This window comes from Somniosus microcephalus, chromosome 1, assembly GCF_052327205.1.
Source record: "Somniosus microcephalus isolate GS21.2 chromosome 1, FLI_Smic_1.0, whole genome shotgun sequence".
Taxonomy (NCBI): Eukaryota; Metazoa; Chordata; class Chondrichthyes; order Squaliformes; family Somniosidae; genus Somniosus; species Somniosus microcephalus.
Window position 1 is genome coordinate 122,035,341 of NC_140987.1, and position 24,999 is coordinate 122,060,339.

At 45.7% G+C, this 24,999-nt stretch overlaps 1 protein-coding gene across 3 annotated transcripts in view; it reads right to left on the reverse strand.

Moving 5' to 3' along the window:
• Positions 1-5,033: 5,033 nt before the first annotated feature.
• The window catches only part of LOC147124334 (terminal uridylyltransferase 7-like), a 41,959-nt gene continuing 21,993 nt past the window's right edge, over positions 5,034-24,999 (reverse strand). Inside the window, exons 5-8 of one of the 3 annotated variants that reach the window (XM_085985156.1) lie at positions 9,629-9,993; positions 8,720-8,808; positions 8,458-8,500; positions 5,034-6,227 (exon numbers count right to left, since the gene is read on the reverse strand). In XM_085985156.1, coding sequence (XP_085841282.1) covers positions 6,154-6,227; positions 8,458-8,500; positions 8,720-8,808; positions 9,629-9,993 — 571 coding nt within the window. In that variant the 3' untranslated portion in view covers positions 5,034-6,153. The remainder of the gene's footprint in view (positions 6,228-8,457; positions 8,501-8,719; positions 8,809-9,628; positions 9,994-24,999) is intronic. The other 2 variants (XM_085985160.1, XM_085985166.1) reach the window with 2 other exon arrangements.

Here is a 24,999-nt window from a genome sequence, read left to right on the forward strand (position 1 = left end):
TTTTCCCTATCTTTCCGGTAGACCTTATAACCTGGTATATTTAGTTCTCAGTCCTGACCGTCTTGCAGCCATGTCTCAGTAATGGCTACCATGTGAGCAGAAAGGAAAATCTGGTGGGGAGGATTGTATGCCAGTAACAGAACCTGGCTATATTTCCTTGCATTGAAATAAATAAAAGAAAAATCCAAAATAACAACAGAAAATGCTGGAAAAACTCAGCAGGCCAGGCAACATCCGTGGAGAGAGAAATAGAGTCAGCGTTTCAGGTTGAAACCCTTCGTCAGGACTGAAAAAACACAGGAAATGAAACAGATTAAAAGGCCAGTTTGGGGGCTGGGAAATGGGGATGAAAGAACAAAAGAGAAGTGAAGAGACATTAAGAGGTATTGAAAACGAGACGAGATGGTGAGAGGACTAGTAAAGAGACAAAAGACGGCTCTAGATTAGGTGTGAAATGCGCTGGCAGAATGAGAGACAGCTGCCATGTGGGGGAGAAAAAAAAGGGGGAAGGGCACAAAACAAAGGTGTGGATAAAAAATATATGTAAAAATGTAATGGGGGCCGAGGTTATGATCTGAAATTGTTGAACTCGATATGGTTGTAAAGTGCCTAATCGGAAGATGAGGTGCTGTTCCTCGAGCTTACGCTGGGTTTCCGTGGAACAATGCAAGAGCCCGAGTACGGTGAGGTCTGAGTGGGAATGGGGCAGTGAATTAAAATGACAGGCGACCGGAAGCTCGGGGTCCCCCTTATGGACGTAAGGGGGACCCCGAGCTTCCGGTCGCCTGTCACTTTAATTCACCGCCCCATTCCCACTCAGACCTCACCGTACTCGGGCTCTTGCATTGTTCCATGGAAGCTCAACGTAAACTCGAGGAACAGCACCTCATCTTCCGATTAGGCACTTTACAGCCTTCCGGACTCAACATCGAGTTCAACAATTTCAGATCATAACCTCGGCCCCAATTACATTTTTGCTTATATTTTATCCACATCTTTGGGTTTTTTTTCTCTCCCACACGGCAGCTGTCTCTCAGTCTGCCAGAACATTTCACACCTAATCTAGAGCCGTCTTTTGTCTCCACTAGTCCTATCACCATCTCGTCTCGTTTTGAATACCTCTTACTGTCTCTTCACTTCTTTTGTTCTCTTCCAGCCCTGCCTTTCGATCTATTTCATTTCCTTTCCAGTTTTGAAAAAGGGTTAGAGCCGAAACGTCGACTCCATTTTCTCTCCACGGATGTTGCCTGGCCTGCTGAGTTTTTCCAGCATTTTCTGTTGTTATTCCGCTAGGTAGAGGTCGGTTCGCCAAACAACAACAGCACCACCCTTGTCAGCAGGTTTAATGACAATGTCGGGGTTGGATCTGAGAGAATGGAGTGCTGCAAGTTCAGAGGGAGGTAGGTTGGAGTGAGTGAGGGGAGCAGAAAGAAAAATCCAATTGGTTCTGTGAGGGGCATACAATCCTATCTGCTAGATTTTCCCTTGTGCATTCCGCCCAGGTCATGCTTAACAGACTGTAATGACGGACATCTTAATTTTTATCATAATTGTTTTCAGGATTTTATAGGATTTTATAATTAATTAAAGAAAATTCTAATTGTGAGTCTGTCCATTGCGTTCTGTCCTACAGCAGGTCCTAACTGAAGTCGCACATGAGATTGTTCAGTCGCTTACTAGCGAAGAAGTCCCAACCCTTCTGACTCAGAGGCGAGAATACTACCACTGAATCAGTGGTCACTCAATCTAGACGCGAGTACCCTGCTGGATATCAACCCAGTATTTAGAGACCATATTCTAGTCTCCACTCGCCGGGGTTGACTTTAATGGAGCACAAACCCTTCACCTTCTAACTCGGGGGAGGGGGGTGGGTGGAAATGCTATCACTAACTAAAGGCCCACTGATTTTTTTTTAAGAGTTTGTCTGATTCAAATCATGAGACAGACGTGGGTGGCAATATGGCATTACTATATGTTTTTAAGCAGTTGTTGTAAAATTTTCCCACTGACAAAAAGGTCACGCTCAAAGGAGTTCATGGCCTGCTCAGTACAAAAATAATTAGAGGGAACATTGATCATGACTGCTGCCAGGATACCGGGCATTGACCTGCATGATTCACTGAGTTTGGTCGCACACCAGCTGGACATTGAGGGAGTGGAATCCCTTTCGGTTGTGGTACATCTCAGAGTTTACAGGTGGGGCCCGCAAAACAACATGCATGCAGCCAGTGGCACCCTGCACCATGGGGAATCCTGGCGAAGCTATGTGCTCGCTCCGCCTGCTGCTCTCTGGACAGAGAGAAGGAAATGTATTCAGTTCTCTTGGAACCTCAGTTACCTTCCTTATGCAACAGTGCACAGAAAACTGGGAGGTGTTGCAACTATCTCCTGCTCCAGCCTGGAAGGAGCCAGATGCATAAAAGCTCATGGCCACCGTGACCATCACAGCCGCTGGTAAAGTGGTCCTCACCCTGCTCTGAGGTTGCAGTTGTGGCTGCAGCAGATGGCAGATTTCAGTGAAGTTGTCCTTGGTGAGCACACTGCTCCTCGCCGAGGTTCAGGTAGGAGTATTGCTCTTTGAACACCATGGGCGGATATAGCCTCCTGCTAAGAACCCTTATAGAAACATAGAAGATAGGAGCAGGAGTAGGCCATTCGGCCCCCTCGAGCCTGCTCCGCCATTCAACGAGATCATGGCTGATCATCCAAATTCAGTACCCTGTCCCTGCCTTCTCCCCATATCCCTTGATCCCTTTAGCCTTAAGAAATATATCCAACTCCTTCTTGAATATATGAACTGGCCTCCACCGCCCTTTGTGGCAGAGAATTCCACAGGTTCACCACTCTCTGGGTGAAGAAATTCCTCCTCATCTCAGTCCTAAATGGCTTACCCCTTATCCTTAGACTATGACCCCTGGTTCTGGACTCCCCGGCCATCGGGAACATCCTTCCTGCATCTAGTCTGTCCAGGCCTGACAGAATTTTATAGGTTTCGATGAGATCCCCTCTCAATCTTCTAAACTCCAGTGAGTATAAGCCCAATCGACACAATCTCTCCTCATACGTCATTCCTGCCATCCCAGGTATCAGCCTGGTGAATCTTCGCTGTACTCCTTCCATGGCAAGAACATCCTTCCTCAGATAAGGCGACCAAAACTGCACACAATACTCAAGGTGTGGTCTCACCAAGGCCCTGTACAACTGCAGCAAGACATCCTTGTTCCTGTACTCGAACCCTCTTGCTACGAAGGCCAACATACCATTTGCCTTCTTAACCGCCTGCTGCACCTGCATGCTTACCTTCAGCGACTGGTGCACAAGAACACCCAGGTCTCTCTGCATTTCCCCTTCTCCCAATCTATTGCCATTGAAATAATAATCTGCCTTCCTGTTTTTGCCACCAAAGTGGATAACCTCACATTTATCCACATTATACTGCATTTGCCATGTTTCTGCCCAATCACCCAACCTGTCCAAATCGTACTGGAGTTTCACGACATCCTCCTCACAGCATACCCTCCCACCCAGCTTTGTGTCGTCTGCAAATTTGGAGATACTACATCCAATTCCCTCGTCCAGATCATTAATATATATTGTGAACAGCTGGGGTCCTAGGACCGATCCTTGCGGTACCCCACTAGTCTTCCCCTCCTCCTGCAGCTTGTCCTGCTGTGTCGCCTCTGCTCATTCTCCAGTCATGCTGTAAGCCAAGTGGAATGACAAGTGCACCCATATCTTGGAGCAAGTGGTCTGTGCAGATTCCTTGAAGTCAGGACAAAGTCTTTCAGCACCTGCCACACCACTCCCTGTAGACTTTAGCAACTTTAAGTAACTGCATAAACCACAAAACACTTCTACAAACTCAGCAACAGCCAGTAGAAATCAATCAGCAACTAACCTGTAAGTAGGTGATGATCCCTTTGTATATCGCTGGTGGGGGTCCTTCCTGCTGCTGAACACGTGCAGCTGTGCGAGCTTAAGAGACAGCATTAAGCTCCAAATTGGCAGTGCTGGTGTCAAATCACACCATCCTGACTTAGAAGTATATCGCCGATCCTTCATCGTCGCTGGGTCAAAATCCTGGAACTCCCTACATAACAGCACTGTGGGAGTACCATTACCACACGGACTGCAGCGGTTCAAGACGACGGCTCACCATCACCTTCTCAAGGGCAACTAGGGATGGGTAATAAATGCTGGCATTGCCAGCGACGCCCTGATCCCATAAATGAATAAAAAACAAATCAACATTACACGCTGATTGACATCATGATCTGCTTACTCTGCATACGTCAGGCGCACGCACGAACGCCCTACCCAAGATGACGCCTGGCGATGCCTGCACCAGAAGTGTGTGCGTGCACCACAGACACATTTTGGAACCAAAACGGCACCCATAATGCCCAAACAACGGGCACTATGGAGCGAAATTTTGCAGCCACCCTCTTTTATGGTCCTTGTTGAAATGGAGGAACATTGTTGTGGTCCTATCCGGCAATTGTTCTGCTAATAATGAGCAAGGTGATCCTCATCAAGTGCATCTGCTGTCCGCCACCTATTCTTGCATAACTAATAAGGTTTTAAACTCAATGCCAAACAACTTTGCTTTTTTCTGCATTCTATAGAAAAAAACCATTAGGGTTGAGCTACACCAAAGAAAGGTCTATAAAAGTGCTCTGTAGACAGAATGACCATGGTGTAATTATCGACCAGTGGACTTACTTAACATCCCGACTACTGCAGACCAATTCTGTTCTAAGGAGATGTCTGTCTCTTGAGCTGTTTAAAAGTGTTCTTGAATTTCAAAGGAAAGTATGCACGGTGTACAAAAACCATGATGCTAAAATACTTCTTTCCCATCCCTATAAAATTTAGTTAATGGAATATTTTATTCCTAGACATAATGCTCATTTCTGTACAAATTGTTTATAATTATAGTTTAGTTACTTAATAGTGTGTGACAAATAAAAAGTGCTGAATACAATTCAAAATTGCCAGACTTCACTTTCGCACATAAATAGAAACTCAGTGAGTTTAAATTTTTCTAAGAATTTTATTTGTGTTGCCACAAGACTTTACGCACAGTAGTTGAGAGATTTTGAATGTACATTTACCACATATGTACAAACACGAGGTACCTGTCCACATTTTTTATACAAGCATCATTGTTTTAAACACCTGGGCAACTTAAGCAGCAAATCCTCAAAAACATATTTATTCAAAAGCAACATATCACAATCATACAGTATCAAGCATATTCAAGATTCCCTTCTGATGTGTGACTTCAGTGGATTACACAAAACATGTCATTGTATAATTTTGTTAACTATTTTTTTGTAAAAATATCACCGGTACAAATTATTTACTTTTTGGCTCTAATTAGTGGTTCAAGGTAAATTAAAGGAAAATCCAAGATAATAGTGTAAATAAATAGAATCCATCCAATTCAGCTTTGCCAAATCAGCAATGTCCAAGATTGATTTTGTTTATAGTTTATAAACAATGATACATTTCTTCTATTGCTCACATTTATAGTTGTGATATTTTTGTGTTTTAATAAATTTACCAAATACGACAAGTTTTTGTATAAACTTCGCCCCCCCCTCACCCTCAATAAGATACGCAAGTATGGCACTGCAAAACAAAAACAAAGCAAAACTCTGGCGAGTTAACAGAAATGTCACTTTCTATGGAAGATACATACTTGCCTGAACTTTGCTATTTCTTTAATTGATTTGAAATAATTTAACAGGTCAGGTGCCACCTTCTTATCTATTTCATTTGCATAATAGTAATTAGGAAAGTTGGTGGGTTGTAATTTGGTTTACAGGAGAAAAAAAGCGTCAGATCGGTCAAAAGATTAAAATAATGCTTGAAATTTATGCTCGATATCACAACACAAGAAACATTTTAAACAAGGAGCGTGGTCTAATTAAAAACATTACTCATTTAAACTCAATAAGAACAGGGACCCCACTGTGGCAACATTTTATATAACATAAAATCACTCTATTCCTTCAAGAACAAGCATAAAACATTTACTGGATTGCCTTAACTGTGGCAGAATTGCAGAGGATTTGCAGAGGTGATGGTTTATAACCATAAATCAAACTGAAATGCAAATATATCATTTTTTCCAGCCTCCTTTGAAATTCATTCCGGTTGGGTCCTTTTCTGTGGAGATCTTCCCTGAGTTGAAGTGCTTGTTGAGAATTTACTATTAAGGCCTGCAAGCAGATTTATTTTAATAGAAATGTGAAATTTCAAATAAAACATGAAAATGTACTAACAAGTATTACATCAAAATGATTACTCAAAGAGAAGGAAAATCTGGAGGGGGGTGGGGAAGGGTGCTTTGTGTTCAAAGTACAGCCCTTAACATCTATAGAGGGGGGAGGGGAATAGGTAAAAAAAATATCAATTTCCTGCTCTCAGGAAATCTTGGGTGACACAGCTGACTGGAAGGAGTGCCAGGGAGTGGCTCCATTCAAGCTGCAGTTACAGCTTCCATCCAGCCTGAGCGCCAAACCAGAGCCATCCAATGCCAACGAAACACAGCAGCTAGGCACAATGAATACTTTATACAGCTCGTAAGAAAATACAATGCAATAGGCTCTTTCTACCTGCTGATCTTAGGCATATTGAAGCCTTAAATGTTAGTGGTCAAATTAATGCTGTTGTAGGTTTTGCTATGAATTCTCTCTAAAGAAAATATTGTATGTGAACATATCAATAACTTACATTAACATAGCACCTTTAACATAAAAAAGCACAAGGTGAATCAAAGAAGTGGATGCTGAGCCAAAAGCATGGTCAAAGAGCTGAGTTTTAAGGAGGAGAGTGAGGTGGAGAAGCAGAGGAGGTTAGATAGGGAATTCCAGAGAGTGGGGCCTAGACAGCACTCTCCCTTTGCCCCACTATTGGAGGCCCACTATTGAATGGGCCACGCAACCCGTGAAAGGGGTCACGCATCCAAAAAAAAAATTAGCGGGAACATTGGTGGGTAGTTTGTAGGGCTAGTGGAGGTTAGAGAGAGGAGAGGCAAAGAAGGTATTTAAACATAAGGATAAGAATTTAAAATTTGAGGCTTTGGAGAACCGGGAGCCAATGTGAGCCAGTGAGAACAGGGAAGATAGGCGAGCAAGATCTGGATAAGATGTGGGCAGCTTGAGACTGTGGCCTGGGAAGGGGAAATGGAATAGATCGCAAGGGTATGGAATTCGGGGCAAGAGCCAAAGACAATGGCATTGGTCTTCACAATGCTTAACCAGAGGGAACTGCAGCTCATTCAAGACTGGATAACGAACAAGAAGTCTGATTACCAAGAGGCAGCAGAGTGGTCGAATGAAGTGGAGGAAAGGTAGAGCTGGATGTCAACAGTGACATGTGAAACCATACTCCCAAGTTTTCTGATTATGTCACCAAGGGACAGCATGTAGATGAGGAAAAGGGTGGGGCGGGGGGGGTGCAAGGATAGAATCTTGGGGGGACTCAAGTTGACGGTGCAGATCAGGAAGAAAAGCCATTGTTGCAGATGCTCTGACTACAAATGGTTAGGCAAGAATGCAACCAAGTGAGGGTAGTTCTGCCCAGCTGGATAACAGAGGAGAGAGGTGTTGGCAGAGGAGAAGTTGACTATGTCAAAGGCTGCAGAGAGGTTGAGGAGTGATAATGCACCACGACTATAGGACACAGAGGATTTCATTTGTGACTTTGGTGAGGGTCGTTCTGATGCTGTGGCAGGAATGGAAACCTGATTGGAGAGGTTCAAACAAGGAGTTGCGGGAACGATGGGTATGGATTTATGAAGCGACAACACATTTAAGAACTTTGGAGAGGAAAGGGAGATTGGAGATGGGGCATTAGTTTTCAAGAACAGAAGAGTTAACGGTAGCTTTTTTGAGGAGGCGCATGATGACGATGGTTTTGATAAGGGGTGGAGTGGGTAGGGAAATTGGGTTGTCATCGGTTTAATGCGAATGGGGTCAAGGGAGTAGGTTGTGGTTCTCATGGATGAGGGTAGGGTCAGAGAGGGTATGAGGATAGATGGGAGAGAAACTAGAGCGGGAGATGCAGTCCATGTCTATGGCAGAGGATAGTTTGATGGGAGGTTTGGCTTGGTGGGCAATGGGAAGGGTGGAAGCGGCAGAGCCAGCTGAACAGATGGTCTCAAATCTTAGTTGCAAAGAAGCTCCTCATGTTTGTTGTTAGAGGTGAAGGTGGAGGGGGCTGGGGAAAATGGGTTTAAGGAAAGCCAGGGGCCATTTTTTTTCAGGATCATCCTGGAGTAATGGGCAATTTTGGAAGAGGAAATAGCAATATCAATTTTATGGATAGCTTACTAGATTTGTAATAGGTATGTAGACCATGTTAAATTTTAAGATGGCACACCTGATATTACATATTTTGATCCTCTAGTTATTACGTAATATCAAAAAATGATTGAAATTTCCAAACCTGGTTGGGAATTTAAGAATCCTTTTTGTTTTCTCTTCTCCTTCTGTGATGAGGGTAAAAAAATAATACATGAATTAGTAACCAGCTAAGTTTTCTTTTTAAAATCAAGCACACCCTCCTTCCCTCTCAACCCCCCTTGTTTTTATGCCCTCTGATAAACTGACAGTTTTGAACACCCAACTATTTGATGCCAGACATCTGACATTTTAAATTATCTATGCAAATTTCTAACCTGTTACCCAGCATTTATTCTCTCCCTTACATTTACTTTGGTGTTCTCATTTCCAACGTTTGATACTGAGGAGGATGCATTCATTTGTAACAATGCAGCAAATTCAGCACTCGTTATACCTGCAGCAAAGCAGAACAAACACAACTCATCAGGCAAATGTTTAGTAATTTAAGAACATTAATTCTGGAAAATGGCATTATAAATGAAAGGCAAGTCTTGAATGCAAGTTTTCCTCACTGATGAATTACTACTCAAAACTAAATACAGTAGAAAGTATTCCAAATAGGTTGGACAATTATTTCATTGTAAACAAGTTGTCCAATATTTTACATAAAACAGAAGTATTCCAGAATTATACAATAGTTAATTGTATTACAGTCCTGTGGTCTGATTCTAAGACGACAAATGCAAGCTCACAAAACTGAAGTAAGCATGTACTGATAAATGTGAATGAGTTACAACCACTTTAATGCCTTCCAGCACTGCACTGCAATGGTGACATTGCTGCAAGGCAAATGAGGCAGTGTCACTGTCTCCAGAAGTGAAGAGACCCACCTTGAGGTGGATTTTGCAATGCCACAAAGGCCACTTCCAGTGACAATAAAAACACAGCTGTTAGAAGGATGGCTGCCATGTTTTCTAATGCTTGGCTGGCTGAATGGCGAGGCTTTCCACAACGAGCAATGAAGCAGTTTTTAAAAAATCTGTATAGATTCTGCAGTCATTAGATCAGAAAAATAAAGTTGTGAACTGTGACTTTAGAAGTGAATATGTAAGTGCAGTTGCTCTCGAGTTGCAGTGTTATTGAATCTGTCCCACTGAATTCCATCGCACCAGGATCTTTGGGCTGTATTACAGAACCACAATGTAAGACAACCAATTAGAATCAAGCCCTGAAAAACTAACAGCGAAAACTCAACCTTCGTATTTAACCAGTACCTTTGTGACGAGGACATTCTTTTTTCATGTGACCTTCCTTCCCACAGATAAAGCAACGTTTATCTCTGTCCTCCTGCTTCCTCCTTTGTTCTGGATATTGCCTGGGAGTTCTGTCCCTGAGAATTTCATTTGGTGCTCGGTCTTCCTTTGATTTCTTAGGTGTACGAACCTCTGGGTATGACTCTCCCTCTTTTACTGGAACATCCTTTAAACCATGCCGATGCAGCTTTGGCACTTCCTTGTTTGGGGATTCTTTGTCTTCAGGTTTTCTTTTTGCTTTGGTTTCGAAGGGTTTTTGAAATTTGTCATTGAACCCTGATTTGGATCTAATATCATCGAGATTTTGTCGTCGTCTTGTTTTGCTGCTAACAATAAAAAAGTACTTTGTTAGGAAACAATTATTTATGACTATTGAATTGAACATATTCAGAGCAAGAAAATTAATTTAGCAGTATTGGTGGCAATAGGTCAGAAATTCAGTGCTTTATCTTCGGCCAACATCAAGATCAAGAAGTGCTACCGGCAAAGAGCTTTACATGCACGTCTGGAATTTGGGGGTGCGACCCCACAATTTCTCACACAACAAACTTAATGGACAGAAAATTGTATTTACTGGAACAAAAACAGTATACTGCCATGTGGAGATTATAAACAGAAAAGATTGCACTTTTGTACCACTAATTTATAATTTAAAAAAATATGCAGCGTTAAAGCATATTTTATTTTTTCCCTTATTTTTCTCAATACCTTATGGTGGTTGGGGAGGGGGATGGAATAGGACGCAAGTGTATGGAGTTTGTGGTGGGAGCCAAATACAAGGCATTGGTCTTCCCATTGCTTGTGTCCAATTCTGGTCATCACACTTTAGGAGGATGCCAAGCCCTTGGAGAGGGTGCAGAGATTTATGAGAATGATACAAGGGATGAGGGACTTTAATTATGTGGCGAGATGAGAGAAGCTGGGATTGTCCTCCTCAGAGCAGAGAAGGTTAAGGGGAGATTTAATAGATCTGTTCAAAATTATGTTTTTTTTTAGAAAGAGTAAATAAGGAAAAACTATTTCCACTGGCAGAAAGGTCAGTAGCCAGAGGACACAGATTTAAGATAATTGGCAAAAGAATGAGAGGGAAGATAAGAATTTTTAAAAATTAAAATTTTTTTTTTTTTTTTTTTTTAAAACACAGCAGGCTGTTAGGATCTGAAAGGGTGGTGGAAGCAAATTCAAAAGTAACTTTCAAAATAGGATTGGATACATACTTGAAAGGGAAAATATGCAGGGCTATGGGGAAACAGCAGGAGAGTAGGACTAATTGGATAAATTCTTTCAAAGAGCCGACACAGGCACGATGGGCAGAATGGCCTCCTGTGTTGTATGATTCTATGATTTATAACATTTAGCATTCACTGAAAACCAAGAACAATGAACATTAAAAAGGGAATGGGTGGGAAGAGCTAGGACTCGCTCTCTTCAATATCCCTCTTACTCATCTTTTTAATCTTCACTGTCTTTCACAACGGGCCTTGATCCTTCATCTAGATTTTCCAATACAAAACTAAATTAGGGAAAAGCGGTACAACTGTAATCGTCACTGCAATTAATTAGTGGACTCTTGTCAAAATTGGTATCTTTTCCTACAATTTTTCTTCCCCTCTCTCCTAAAGACTCTCACTCATGGTAAGTAGGGTCCCATGTTCCCTGATAATTTGCTGAAGTGGCCATTCTTCATGTCTGATAGCACTTCCACCAACACTATTTGTAAACCAAAAGAAGATACCCTTTGCAGGACAGATGGGTTGAGCAGGAAGGGGGAGAAGTTTTAGCTCTATGATCCAAATTAGAAATACTTACATAGCAAGAACTATGTGTGAAGATTAGGCACCTGAACTGCAAAAAACAAAGATCAAGAGTTTATGGTGTAAATTTTGTTTTTCAGTGCTAGCAGCAAAGAACTTTTGCATGGCAGGAATTGGGGGGAGGCGCCCCCACAATTTCCACTCATCAAAACTAACGGGCAGAAAATTGTGGGGAGCATTTGCTCAAATTCCCGACATGCATTCCCAGACAAATGTCTGTGCTGAGTGCGCCGAGGTTGAATACTTATTTTATTTTGTATATTCCTTCCTGGCTTCAACTTTGAGGCATTACATTGGCGCTCTGATAAGACGAACTTCAAGGAAAAAAAGCTAACATTTTTGTGACCACAAGATAAGTTAGGATGAAGAAGGTCCTTCAGCCCATATGACCTGATCCTTCCGGAAAACGAACAGTATTCTCATTAAAAACCTAGTGGAGGTAATTTTTACTTTTGGCAATACAGGTAGACTACCCTTTATCCGGACTTCCGAAAACCGAAACCCTCTAAAAACCTTCGGTTTTTTCGTTCAGCGTAAGTCGTGCGTACGACTTACGCTGAACGAAAAAACCTTCGGTTTTTAGAGGGTTCCGGTTTCGGAAGTTCGGATAAAGGGTAAGTCGTGCGCACGATCCCCCGCGGACCCCCCCGCCGGCCCCGACCCCCGCCGACTTACGCTGAGCGTCAGCGTAAGTCGTGCGCACGACCCCCCGCCGACCGCCGACCCCCCCGCGGACCCCGCCGGCCCACCTTCCGAAATCCGAAATTCTCCGAAAACCGAAACTCGGCTGGTCCCGAGGTTTTTGGATAAAGGATAGTCTACCTGTAGTGTAAACAGGGCGATATCGGATCGGTCACCTGTTATACACCTCACTCAATTTTCGTTTCCATTGACTTCAAACCGCAGATCAGGAGAGGTATATAATGAGCGACTGATGTGATATCATCCAGTTTACACTATTGCCAAAAGATAACATTACCCCCAGTATTTCTTAATGAGTCTGATGTTCTGCCTGAACCACTCTCCCTGGGAATCCACTCCAGCTGTGAAACTTCCCGATATCAGTTCTAAATTTGCCATCGACAACCCTTATCTGGTGTCTGGAATTATTGTTTCAGGTTTAAATTTCCATCCCTTTTTGTTTCTTCTATGCATAAAAAAGGCTGCCTTTGCTATGTCTCTTTTTGAAGCTGAAGAGTTCTAGCTTACCCAAGACTGCTCATGGTTCTTCCCTCTGACACTAGGGATGAGCCTTATTGCCCTCCTCCTCACCGTTTCTAGGGCCTCTATAGTAACCAGGACTGTACAGAGTACTCCAGGTGCAACCCAAGCAGGGTAAAGTGTCAGCAATGACTTCTGACACCAGCTTATCTATATATATATATATATATATATATATAAAAGAGCTCTTCTGTCTGTCTGTCCCGATGTCTGTCTGTCTGTCCGTTCTCTATACGTTTGAAAGTTACAGAGCGTACCGACGCGCGCCTCGCCTCAAAAGAAAGCTTGCGATTCCGGACCGGTCATAGGCGTATTTATGTTTCGGCCGGACAAAAATCCCGCCCGCGGTATCCCAAAAACGTTCAGCGTTCCGCTCATTAGCATCTCATTAGCGACCGTGTGACGTCGAGGTCCACCAATCGGACGGCGGGTTCCTTCCTACAGTTGAGTGTCCAGTGACTCGACGATTGACCAATCCTACGCTTCGGTGACCTGACCGGTGCGTGTGTGGGCGGGCCTTATCCTTCTGAACCGAGGTGAGTGGCCGCCATCTTGATTTTTCACAATTTTTTCCCCCACACTTTCTGTGTGTTAGGGAACTAAGGTAAATATTTTAATGAGGTGTTAGAGAATTAAATAACAATTTAATAGGGGGGGGGGGGGGGGGGGGGAGAGCCTCGGGAAATCGCGGGGGGGGGGGGGGGCGGAGAGCCTCGGGAAATCGCGGGGGGGGGGGAGCGCCTCGGGAAATCGCGGGGGGGGAGCCTCGGGAAATCGCGGGGGGGGGGGCGAGGCTCGGGAAATCGCGGGGCGCTCGCGCCGCCCGCACTGACCGCGCATGCGCCGCCCGCACTGACCGCGCATGCGCCGCCCGCCCACAGCGGCCGTCCATCAGCCGCGCGATACGCGGGGGACCTCAGCTCCGGACCTCAGGCGCTAGGCAGGGGGAGGGGCCGGAGAGAGGGACAGAGGGGAGTGGGGGAGCGGGGGAGGGAGGGAGAGGAGGGGAAGGGAGGGGAGGGGAGGGAGGGATAGGACAGGGAGAGGGAGAGGACATGACAGGGAGAGGGAGAGGACATGACAGGGAGAGGGGGGACACACAGGGGCAGGGAGACCAAGCGCCCCAAAATTGCCCACTGACCGCGCATGCGCCGCCCGCCCGCCCACAGCGGCCGTCCATCAGCCGCGCCATACGCGGGGGACCTCAGCTCCGGACCTCAGGCGCTAGGCAGGGGGAGGGGCCGGAGAGAGGGACAGAGGGGAGTGGGGGAGCGGGGGTGGGCGAGGGGAGGGAGGGAGGGAGACAGGGGAGGGGAGGGAGAGGAGGGGAGGGGAGGGAGGGATAGGACAGGGAGAGGACATGACAGGGAGAGGGGGGACACACAGGGGCAGGGAGACCAAGCGCCCCAAAATTGCCCTCGCGCCCCAAAATTGCCCTCGCAACGCGGGGCTCCCCAGCTAGTTACTATATATATCCAACATGCTCAACTGATTTCGTAATATAACCCAGCATCTCATTTTGTTGGTTTATTGTTAGAGTCATAGAGTAATACAGCACGGATAGAGGCCCTTCGGCCCATCGTGTCTGCGCCGGCCATCAAGCCCTGTCTAATCTAATCCCATATTCCAGCATTTGGCCCGTAGCCTTGTATGCTATGGCATTTCAAGTGCACATCCAAATGCTTCTTAAATGTTGTGAGGGTTCCTGCCTCCACAACCCTTTCAGGCAGTGAGTTCCAGACTCCAACCACCCTCTGGGTGAAAAAGTTCTTTCTCAAATCCCCTCTAAACCTCCCGCCCTTTACCTTGAATCTATGCCCCCTAGTTATTGACCCCTCTACTAAGGGAAAAAGCTCCTCAGCATCCATCCTATCTATGCCCCTCATAATTTTGTACACCTCAATCATGTCCCCCCTCAGCCTCCTCAGCTCCAAGGAAAACAAACCCAACCTGCCCAGTCTCTCTTCATAGCTGAAGCGCTCCAGCCCTGGTAACATCCTGGTGAACCTCCTCTGCACCCTCTCTAACGCGATCACATCCTTCCTGTAGTGTGGCGACCAGAACTGCACACAATATTCCAGCTGTGGCCTAACCAGTGTTTTATACAACTCCATCATAACCTCCTTGCTCTTATATTCAATGCCTCGGCTAATGAAGGCAAGTATCCCATATGCCTTTTTTACCACCTTATCCACCTGTTCCGCCGCCTTCAGGGATCTGTGTACTTGCACACCCAGATCCCTCTGACCCTCCGTCTTGCCTAGGGTCTTTCCATTCATTGTGTATTCCTTTGCCTTGTTAGTCCCCCCAAAGTGCATCACCTCGCACTTTTCCGGGTTAAATTCCATTTGCCACTGTTCCGCCCATCTGACCAACCCATCTATATCGTCCTGCAGACTGAGGCTACCCTCCTCGCTATTTACCACCCTACCAATTTTTGTATCATCCGCGAACTTACTGATCATACCCTTTACATTCATATCCAAGTCATTAATGTAGACCACAAACAGCAAGGGACCCAGCACCGATCCCTGTGGTACCCCACTGGCCACAGGCTTCCAGTCACAAAAACAACCTTCGACCATCACCCTCTGCCTTCTGCCACTAAGCCAGTTTTGTATCCAATGTGCCAAGGCACCCTGGATTCCATGGGCTCTTACCTTCTTGACCAGTCTCCTGTGCGGGACTTTATCGAAGGCCTTACTGAAATCCATGTATACCACATCCACTGCGTTACCCTCATCCACACACCTAGTCACCCCCTCAAAAAATTCAATCAAATTAGTCAGACATGATCTTCCCTTGACAAAGCCATGTTGACTATCCCTGATTAATCCTTGCCTCTCCAAGTGGAGACAAATTTTGTCCCTCAGGATTTTTTCCAATAATTTTCCTACCACTGATGTTAGGCTCACTGGCCTGTAGTTCCCCGGTTTTTCCCTACTACCCTTCTTGAATAATGGTACTACATTAGTGGTTCTCCAGTCCTCTGGCACATCCCCTGTGGCCAGAGAGGTCCTGAATATATGTGTTAGAGCCCCCGCAATCTCCTCCTTTGCCTCACACAGCAGCCTGGGATACATTTCATCCGGGCCTGGGGATTTATCCATTTTTAGGCCAGCTAAAACCGCCAATACCTCCTCCCTCTCGATGTTAATATGTTCGAGCATATCACAGTCCCCCCGCCCTATTTCTATGTCTACATCGTCCTTCTCCATAGTGAAAACAGATGCAAAAAATTCATTTAGAACCCCTCCTACATCTTCCGGCTCCACACACAGATTGCCACTTTTGTCCCTAATGGGCCCTATTTTTTCCCTAGTTATCCTCTTACCCTTAATATACTTATAAAACATCTTCGGATTTTCCTTTATTTTGCTTGCCAGTGTTATTTCATGGCCCCTCCTTGATCTCCTAATTTCTTTTTTAAGTATCCCCCTGCACTTTTTGTACTCCTCTAGGGCTTCCTCCGTCTTTAGCCTTTTGTATCTACCAAAAGCCCTCCTTTTTTTCCTAATCCATTCTCGTATATCCCCTGACATCCAAGGTTCCCTGTGGTTTTTGGAACCACCCTTGACCTTTACGGGAACATGTTGCCATTGTATGATCTCAATCTCCCTTCTGAAAGCCTCCCATTGCTCCGATGCGGATTTTCCTACAAGTAGCTGATCCCAGTCCATTTTGGCCAGATCCTGCCTTATCCTATTAAAATCGGCCTTCCCCCAATTTAGAACCCTTATTTCCGGCCCATCCCTGTCCTTTTCCATGGCCACCTTAAATCTTACCATATTATGGTCACTATCACCAAAGTGCTCACCTACTAGCACTTTTTCCACTTGGCCGGCCACATTCCCTAGAATTAGGTCCAGTACCGCCCCCTCTCTTGTAGGACTTTCTACATGCTGGCTCAAAAAGCTCTCCTGGATGCACTTTAAGAATTCTACACCCTCTGAGCCTTTCACACTCTGACTATCCCAGTTAATATTGGGGAAGTTGAAATCCCCCATTATTATTACCCTATTATTTGCACATTTCTCTGAGATTTGCCTACATATCTGTTCCTCTATCTCCCCCTGACTGTTTGGAGGCCTATAGTACACTCCCAGCAAAGTGCTTGCCCCCTTTTTGTTTTTAAGCTCCACCCATATGGCCTCATTAGAGGACCCTGCTAATATATCATCCCTCCTTACTGCAGTAATTGACTCCTTAATTAATATTGCGACACCCCCTCCTCTTATACCTCCCCCTCTGTCTCGCCTGAAGATTCTGTACCCCGGAATATTGAGCTGCCAGTCTTGCCCTTCCCTCAACCATGTCTCCGTGATAGCAACAATATCATACTCCCATGTGTTTATCAACACCTTCAGTTCATCCATCTTATTCGCAAGACTCCTTGCATTAAAATAGATGCCATCCAGCCTTGCCCTTATATATTTGCCCTGTCTACCAAGCTGACTTGTTTTTTTCTCTATAATTGGCAGCACATCCCCCCCTAGTTCAGCTCCCCTCTGTATCCCATCCCCCTGCCAAGTTAGTTTAAACCCCCCCCAACAGTGCTAGCAAACCTCCCCGCAAGGATATTTGTCCCGCTCTGGTTCAGGTGCAACCCGTCCGACTTGTACAAGTCCCACCTTTCCCAGAAGCAGGCCCAGTGATCCAGGAAAGTAAAACCCTCCCCCCTACACCAACTCTTTAGCCACGCATTCATCTGCTCTATCCTCCCATTCCTATACTTACTAGCACGTGGCACTGGGAGTAATCCAGAGATTACAACCTTTGAGGTCCTGCTCTTTAATCTGTTACCTAGCTCCCTAAATTCTTGATGCAGGACCTCATCCCTCTTTTTACCTATGTCGTTGGTACCAATGTGGACCACGACCATTGGCTGTTCACCTATTTCAACGTGGTGACCAACAAGTCAACAAATGCCAGTAGGTCACTTTCAATTTCCTCTTCCACAAGTTCTATTCCACTTACGGAGTTCATACTTCTATGTTTACTTCCAATGTGCAGTAACTTGTATCTGTTCATATTGAATTGCATTTGCTACTGATCAGCCCAGGAGTAAACCCTGACAAGCACAGCCTCCCGGACTCAACACGGAGTTCCACAATTTCAGATCATAACCTCTGCCCTCATTTTTTCCAGATGGCAGCGGTTGATGATTCTGCTATTCCCATTTACACCTCCCCTAGACCCATCTTTTGTTTCTTTACTTGTCTCATTACCATTTCCTTTTGCTTTGCACCATCATCCCTTTTGTCATTTAATCTCTTCTGCTTTCCACCCTCCCCTTTCCCTGCCTCTGTACTTGCTTAAAACCTGTTAAATCTCTAATGTTTTCCAGTTCTGACAAAGGGTCATCGATCTGAAACATTAATTTTTCTCTCTCTCCACAGATGCTGCCTGACCTGCTGAGTATTTCCAGCATTTTGTTTTTATCTCTTTTTAAGATCTTGCTCTCCTGTCCAAGTTCACAAAACCCCCTTCACCAGCTGCTAATTTAACCACTTTGCATTGAGACAGTTATGCATACAAGGAACAGGAACATGGGACCACTGACGCACCCCATTTAGTACCTCTTCCACCTGCCCCGCTCCCCATGGAGAGTTAGCTCTAATTTCTTCCATTTAGCTCATTAATAAACCATCCTTTAATACCCACTGACATTAATTTATAAAGGGTACTGTTGTGTCCGTCAGTAGTAAGACACAGACTGCAGGAGAACGGTACAACAGGTGTTTACTCAACGTGGCTCACTCTGGAACTGAACTGTACAGATTACTACTCAGTGCTATATACAGGTGTGGTCACTGCCGGTACTACAGTATACATGAGCTGTAAAAAGTAGTTCCCCCCTTAAAGGTATATACATTACAATTCCTCCCCTTTTAGATTAACAGTACCATAACACTCATTTAACAATTAAATATCAAACTAATTACAATTAACACTTTTAACATACAACGTTAGCTGAAAATAGTCCATTTATATATTCAGTCTTTGGGGAGGCTTTCTGATCCTTTCTGGATAGCGCCTTTCCCAAGTGTCTCGCTCTTGGTGCGGAGGCGATTCTGGCACCCTGTCGTCGGTTGGGTCATCAGCTTCCGATGCTACTGTTTCTGGGGTAGATGCGACCTGTACGTCGGGTTCCTCGCCAGGTACCTATGGGCGAGGCATGGGGTTGACTTGTTCCTGTGACTCTAGGATCTGGTCAGCATGGCGTCTCACGATGTTCTCCCCAACGTCCACTGTGTACATTAGTGGGCCCTGCCGTGTGCATATCGTTCCTGGCTGCCATTTTTTTGTTCGGTAGTCGCGGGCCAAGACTGGTTGCCCTACATTGAAGCTCCTTGTTGGCTTCTCATGGATGTGCTGGAATTGCTTACTCTCAACATCTCTTCGTACGTTTGGTCTGAGCAAATCCAGGCGAGATCTTAACCTTCTGTTAAAGAACATCATAGCCGGGGCCTGGTTGGTGACTGCATGTGTCGCATTCCGGTAGGCGAACAGGAAATTGTCCACCTTATGCTGCAGCGGAATGTTGTCATTGTACATAGCTTTTATTGCCTTCTTAAAGGTTTGTACGAACCTCTCAGCCAATCCATTTGTGGCTGGATGATACGGGGCGGATGTGTAATGCTTTACCCCATTCTTTTACAAGAACCTCCGGAACTCTTCGGACACAAACTGTGGTCCATTATCGGAGCAAATCTGTTCTGGCAAGCCGTTCCTGGCAAAAATGGTCCGTAGGACTGCAATAGTTTTCTCCGTGGTGGTGGAGGACATTTTGATGACCTCAGGCCATTTCGAGTGCGCATCCACGGCTATTAAAAACATTGAGTCCATGAATGGACCAGCAAAATCAATATGCACCCGTTGCCATGGAGATGAGGGCCGCTTCCATGGGTGTAGAGGGGCATGTGGTGGTGCATTTTGGACTTTCTGGCATCCTGAGCAGCTCTTGGTCAGGTCCTCGATTTGTTTATCGATTCCCAGCCACCACACATAAGCCCTGGCAAGGCTTTTCATTTTTACCCCTCCCAGATGACCCTCATGAAGCTCATTGAGCACTCTATCCCTTAACTTGGGTGGAATTACCACTCGGGATCCACACATCAAGGTCCCCCAGCACACTGACAGCTGTTCTTGTCGAGAATGCTGGCAACAGTGAGTCGCCATGTGCTGGCCATCCCTTCACCGTCAAATCATATACCCGAGACAGTCGGGTCATTTCGGGTCTCCTTTTCTACACGAGCGTTAGTTACCGGTAGGTATTCAACTGTAGTCGAATGAAACATTTCGACAGGATCCACTGCTGGTGCTTCCTCCACAGTAGGCAGTGGCAGGCGTGATAGCCCATCAGCATTTCCATGCTGTTTCATGCCCTTATATTCAATCTCATAGTGGTGCGCCCCTAGAAAGAGTGACCATCTTTGTAGTCGTTGCGCAGTCATCACCGGAACGCCCTTCTTCGGATTTAAAATGGAGACAAGAGGCTGGTGGTCAGTCAGCAAGGTGAATTTCTGCCCGTGCAGATAGTGATTGAACTTTTTCACTCCCCACACTAGGCTGAGGGCCTCCCTGTCAATCTGGGCGTAGTTACGCTCGGCTGAGGTTAGTGATCGTGACGCAAAGGCTATTGGCCTCTCTGAGCCGTCCGAGAATTTGTGCGACAGCACCGCTCCAATGCCGTAGGGTGACGCATCACACGCGAACCGAATTGGTAGTGCTGGGTTGAAATGGGCCAATACCTCTTTCAATGTGATTAGTGTTTTGCTCTTCTGGAAAGCTCGTTTACATTCGTCACTCCACTTCCATGGCACCCCAGTTTGCAGTAGGGTGTTCAGTGGGTGTAGTATTGTAGACAAATTTGGCAAGACCTTATGGTAGTAGTTTACCAGCCCGAGGAACGACCTCAGTTGTGACACGTTTTCCGGTGCTGGAGCCTTGACTACTGCCTCAATCTTTTCTGGGGACTTATGTAACCCCTCTTTATCGATAACGTGGCCACAATATGAGATCTGTTTTTTTAAAAACTCGCATTTGGGGCGGTTAGCTCGGAGCCCATATTCCTTCAAGCTAGTGAGCACCTGCTCCAGGTTGGCGAGGTGATCACTGTCATTTTCGCCCGTGACCAGGATGTCGTCCAAATAACACTGGGTCCCTGGGATCCCTTGCAGGACTTGTTCCATTGCCCTTTGCCAAATAGCCGGAGCTGATGCTACCCCGAATACCAGCCGGTTGTATTGGTGGAGACCTTTATGGCTGTTGATTGTAAGGTATTTTTTTGATGCTTCTTCTACCTCCATTTGCAGATACGCCTGGGCCAGATCAATCTTAGTGAAGCGTTTCCCTCCAGATAGCGAGGCGAAAATATCTTCAATCCGCGGAAGTGGATGTTGCATGGTGTGAAGGACTGGGTTCACTGTTACCTTAAAGTCCCCACAGATGCGAACCTTCCTTGGTTCCCCAGGCGTGCTGCTCAACGACTTTTTCATCACAGGGACAATGGGTGTAGCCCACTCGCTCCAGTCTACCTTGGATAGTACTCCTGAACGTTCCAAACTCTCCAGCTCTGCTTTGACAGCTGGGCGGATCGCATAAGGTACCGGTCTGGCCTTAAAAAATTTGGGGCTTGCGTTTTCTTCGATTTCAATTGTTGCTGTCGTGCCTTTTAGTGTTCCGAGTCCTTGCTGGAACACTTCTTGCGCGTCGGTTAGGATCTTTGACAGTCGCCCAGATGTGACGTCATCATCCTTTTTGGCAGCCACAGTCAGTGCTTGTATGGAATGCCAATCCAACTGTATTTTCCGGATCCATTCACGTCCCAGTAATGGTGGTCCTCCATCTTGCAATACATACAGGTCTAGTTTTGGTGTTTCCTTACCGTTATATATAACGGTCACCCTTATTTTTCCTTTGGGGTAGACTTTTTGCCCCGTGTACGTCTTCAAAATAATTTTTGTGTCTCTCAAGGGTATGTGTGAGAATAGTCGCTCATAGTCCCGTCGGTTTATGACTGTTAGGGCTGATCCTGTGTCCAATTCCATTTTTACCTGGACTCCTGCTATCTTGAGAGTGACCCAAATGGTTCGGTGATCCTCCGTTTTGATCACATTATGTAGTTTCAGACAACTCAGCTCCCTGCTTTCGGAGTCGGTATCACTCTTTTGTTTGTCTGAACTATTCTCCGTCACCTTATGTACCTTCTTGTACTTTTCTTTTGGAGATTTCTTATTGCTGGTTTTCTTTCCCGACCTGCAGACTCGTGCTATGTGTCCTACTTTTCCACACTGTCTGCACACTTTGTCTTTGAACCAGCAATCATTGTGGTCGTGTGTTGTTCTGCCGCAGCGATAGCAGTTCTCTGTTCTGTATGACATTTTGTTTGTGCCATATTCTTGCGGTCTCTGTTGTATCTCTGCAGCGCCCCGTGTTGCTGCTTCATATGATACCACAATGCTGAAAGCCTTGTCCAGCGTAAGATCCTTTTCAGATAAAAGCCGTTTCTGGGTTCCTTCACTTTGAAGCCCACACACAAACTTGTCCCTTAAGGTATCTGCCAGTCCCGTTCCAAACTGGCAGTGTTTCGATAGTTTGCGCAGTTCTGTTAAATATTCAGCATTGCTTTCATCCTTATGCTGGTTCCGTTTGTGAAACTTAAATCTTTCTGCTATCAGCAGCGGTGTGGGGTTTAAATGTTCCTGTAGTATCGTCACTATGTCTCCAAAACTCTTTTCCACTGGCTTCGCTGGGATTACTAGATTTCGTAATAAGCCATACGTCTTTGCACCCATTAAATTTAACAATACCGGCGCTTTCTTGTCATCTGACACCTCATTTGCCTTGCTGTATACCTCTATTCGTTCGACATATGTAGTCCAATCTTCGACTTCATTGTCAAATGCGGTGATACTGCCACTCTTCGGCATTTTGGGTGTGGTTTAAAATGGCATCTCCCGCGCTTTCCTTCCTCCCCCGCTGCTGCCAACGCCTCTCTCGGCGGTCCTCGTGGCAATGGCGGCGCCCTGTAGGTTTCGCGCGCTTCTCCTGCGCTGCTGCCAACGTCGCTCTCGGCGGTCCTCGTGGCAATGGCGGCGCCTCGTGGGTTTCTGCGCGTCTCTCTCCCTCTCCTCGACGCTGCTCAGCCCCTGAACACCGGCTGCGCCTGGTGCGCTCTGCTCTCTCTCTCTCTCTCTCTCTCTCTCTCCCGTCGACGCCGCTCAGCCCTTTGCTGTGCCGCTCCGTCGGGCTCTAGCCCGCCGCTGTCCGGGAAGGGTCTGCGCACTACCTGTTGCCAGCCCGTTTCGCTGGACCACCGCGACTGGAAAGCCAAGCCTGGCTCTCAACAGCCTCCCCCGCAATTCTCGAGTCTCTGCTGGATGACTGGGCGGTTGCCCGTGGTCGACGCCAGTGTCTCTGGTCTTGACCTCCAATCTACTGGTCTCCAGGAACGAATCCCTGGGAGGTGATGCAGAGAGGATCGAATTTGCCTCGTCGCCAATGTTGTGTCCGTCAGTAGTAAGACACAGACTGCAGGAGAATGGTACAACAGGTGTTTACTCAACGTGGCTCACTCTGGAACTGAACTGTACAGATTACTACTCAGTGCTATATACAGGTGTGGTCACTGCCGGTACTACAGTATACATGAGCTGTAAAAAGTAGTTCCCCCCCTTAAAGGTATATACATTACAGGTACAGTCATGTAGCACTTTATCTTTTTTGTAAATCGAGACATTTATATGACTTCTTCTCATTATCTTGGGATTCCACCTCCACAAAACATTGAGATTGGCCAGGCTACATTTTCCCTCCTTAAAACCGAAAATTATTTGGAATTAAACTACATTTCAAAAATTAGTGGGCCATGAAAAATGTTGATTTTAAGTTACAGAAGGAGGAAGTTGGGTGCTGGGAATAGTAGAGTGCACAGTGTTGGAACAGGAGGGCTCAGGAGTGGGTTGCCAGGGCCTAGGTCTGGGATGCGTCTGTGCATGAGGTTGGATACTCTTGTTGTTGTACTAAATTGAGAGCCGTATTTAAAGTATTAGTAAGTAGAACATGCTGCTCTACGTAATACCAGTTTATTACTGTATTACATTACATAGAACATACAGCACAGAAACAGGCCATTCGGCCCAACCAGCATTAATGCTCCACTCTGCTCCACTTGAGCCTCCTCCCATCCTTCCTCATCTAACTATCAGCATAACCCTCTATTCCCTTCACCCTCATATGCTTATCTAGCTTCCCCTTAAATGCATCTATACTATTCACCTCAACTACTCCCTGTGGTCGTGAGTTCCACATTCTCACCACTCTCTGGGTAAAGAAGTTCCTTCTGAATTCCCTATTTGATTTCTTAGTGACTATCTTATATTGGTGGCCTCTAGTTATGCTCTTCCCCACAAGTGGAAACACTCTCTCTGTCTACTCTATCAAAACCTTTCATAATTTTAAAGACCTCAATTAGGTCACTCCTCAGCCTTCTCTTTTCAAGAGAAAAAAAAGAGACCCAGGCTGTTCATCCTTTCCTGCTAGGTATAACCTCGCAGTTCTGGTATCATCCTAGTAAATCTTTTTTGCACCCTCTATATCCTTTCTATAATATGGCGACCAGATGAGGGGGTTGCCCTATGAGGAGAGATTGAGTAGACTAGGCCTATATTCCCTAGAGTTTAGAAGAATGAGAGGTGTTCCAATTGAAACATATAAAATTCGGGATTATATAATAGCAAAATACTGCGGATGCTGGAAATCTGAAATAACAACAGAAAAGACTGGAAAAACTCAGCAGGCCAGGCAGCATCCGTGGAGAGAGAAACAGAGTTAACATTTCAGGTCTGGGACCCTTCATCAGAACTGGAAAAAGCTGGAGATGTAACAGATATAAAGCAGGTGCCGAGACAGGGTGTGGGGGGGTTAGGAGGGGAGGAAGGAATTGAAAGAACACCCTGTAATTTTGTAAGAGGCAGGAAAGATAAAATGTTGCAAATGGGAGTGGCAAAAATCATACTGCATGAAAAATGGGGGCAGGGATAATTATCTGAAATTGTTGAACTCAATGTTGAGTCCAGAAGGCTGTAAAGTGCCTAATCGAAAGATGAGGTGCTGTTCCTCGAGCTTACGTTGAGCTTCATTGGAACAATGTAATAGGCCGAGGACGGAGAGGTCAGAGTGGGAGTGAAGCGGTGAATTAAAGTGACAGGCGACCGGAAGCTCAGGGTCACCCTTACGGACTGAATGGAGGTGTTCCGCAAAGCGGTCACCCAATCTGCGTTTGGTCTCCCC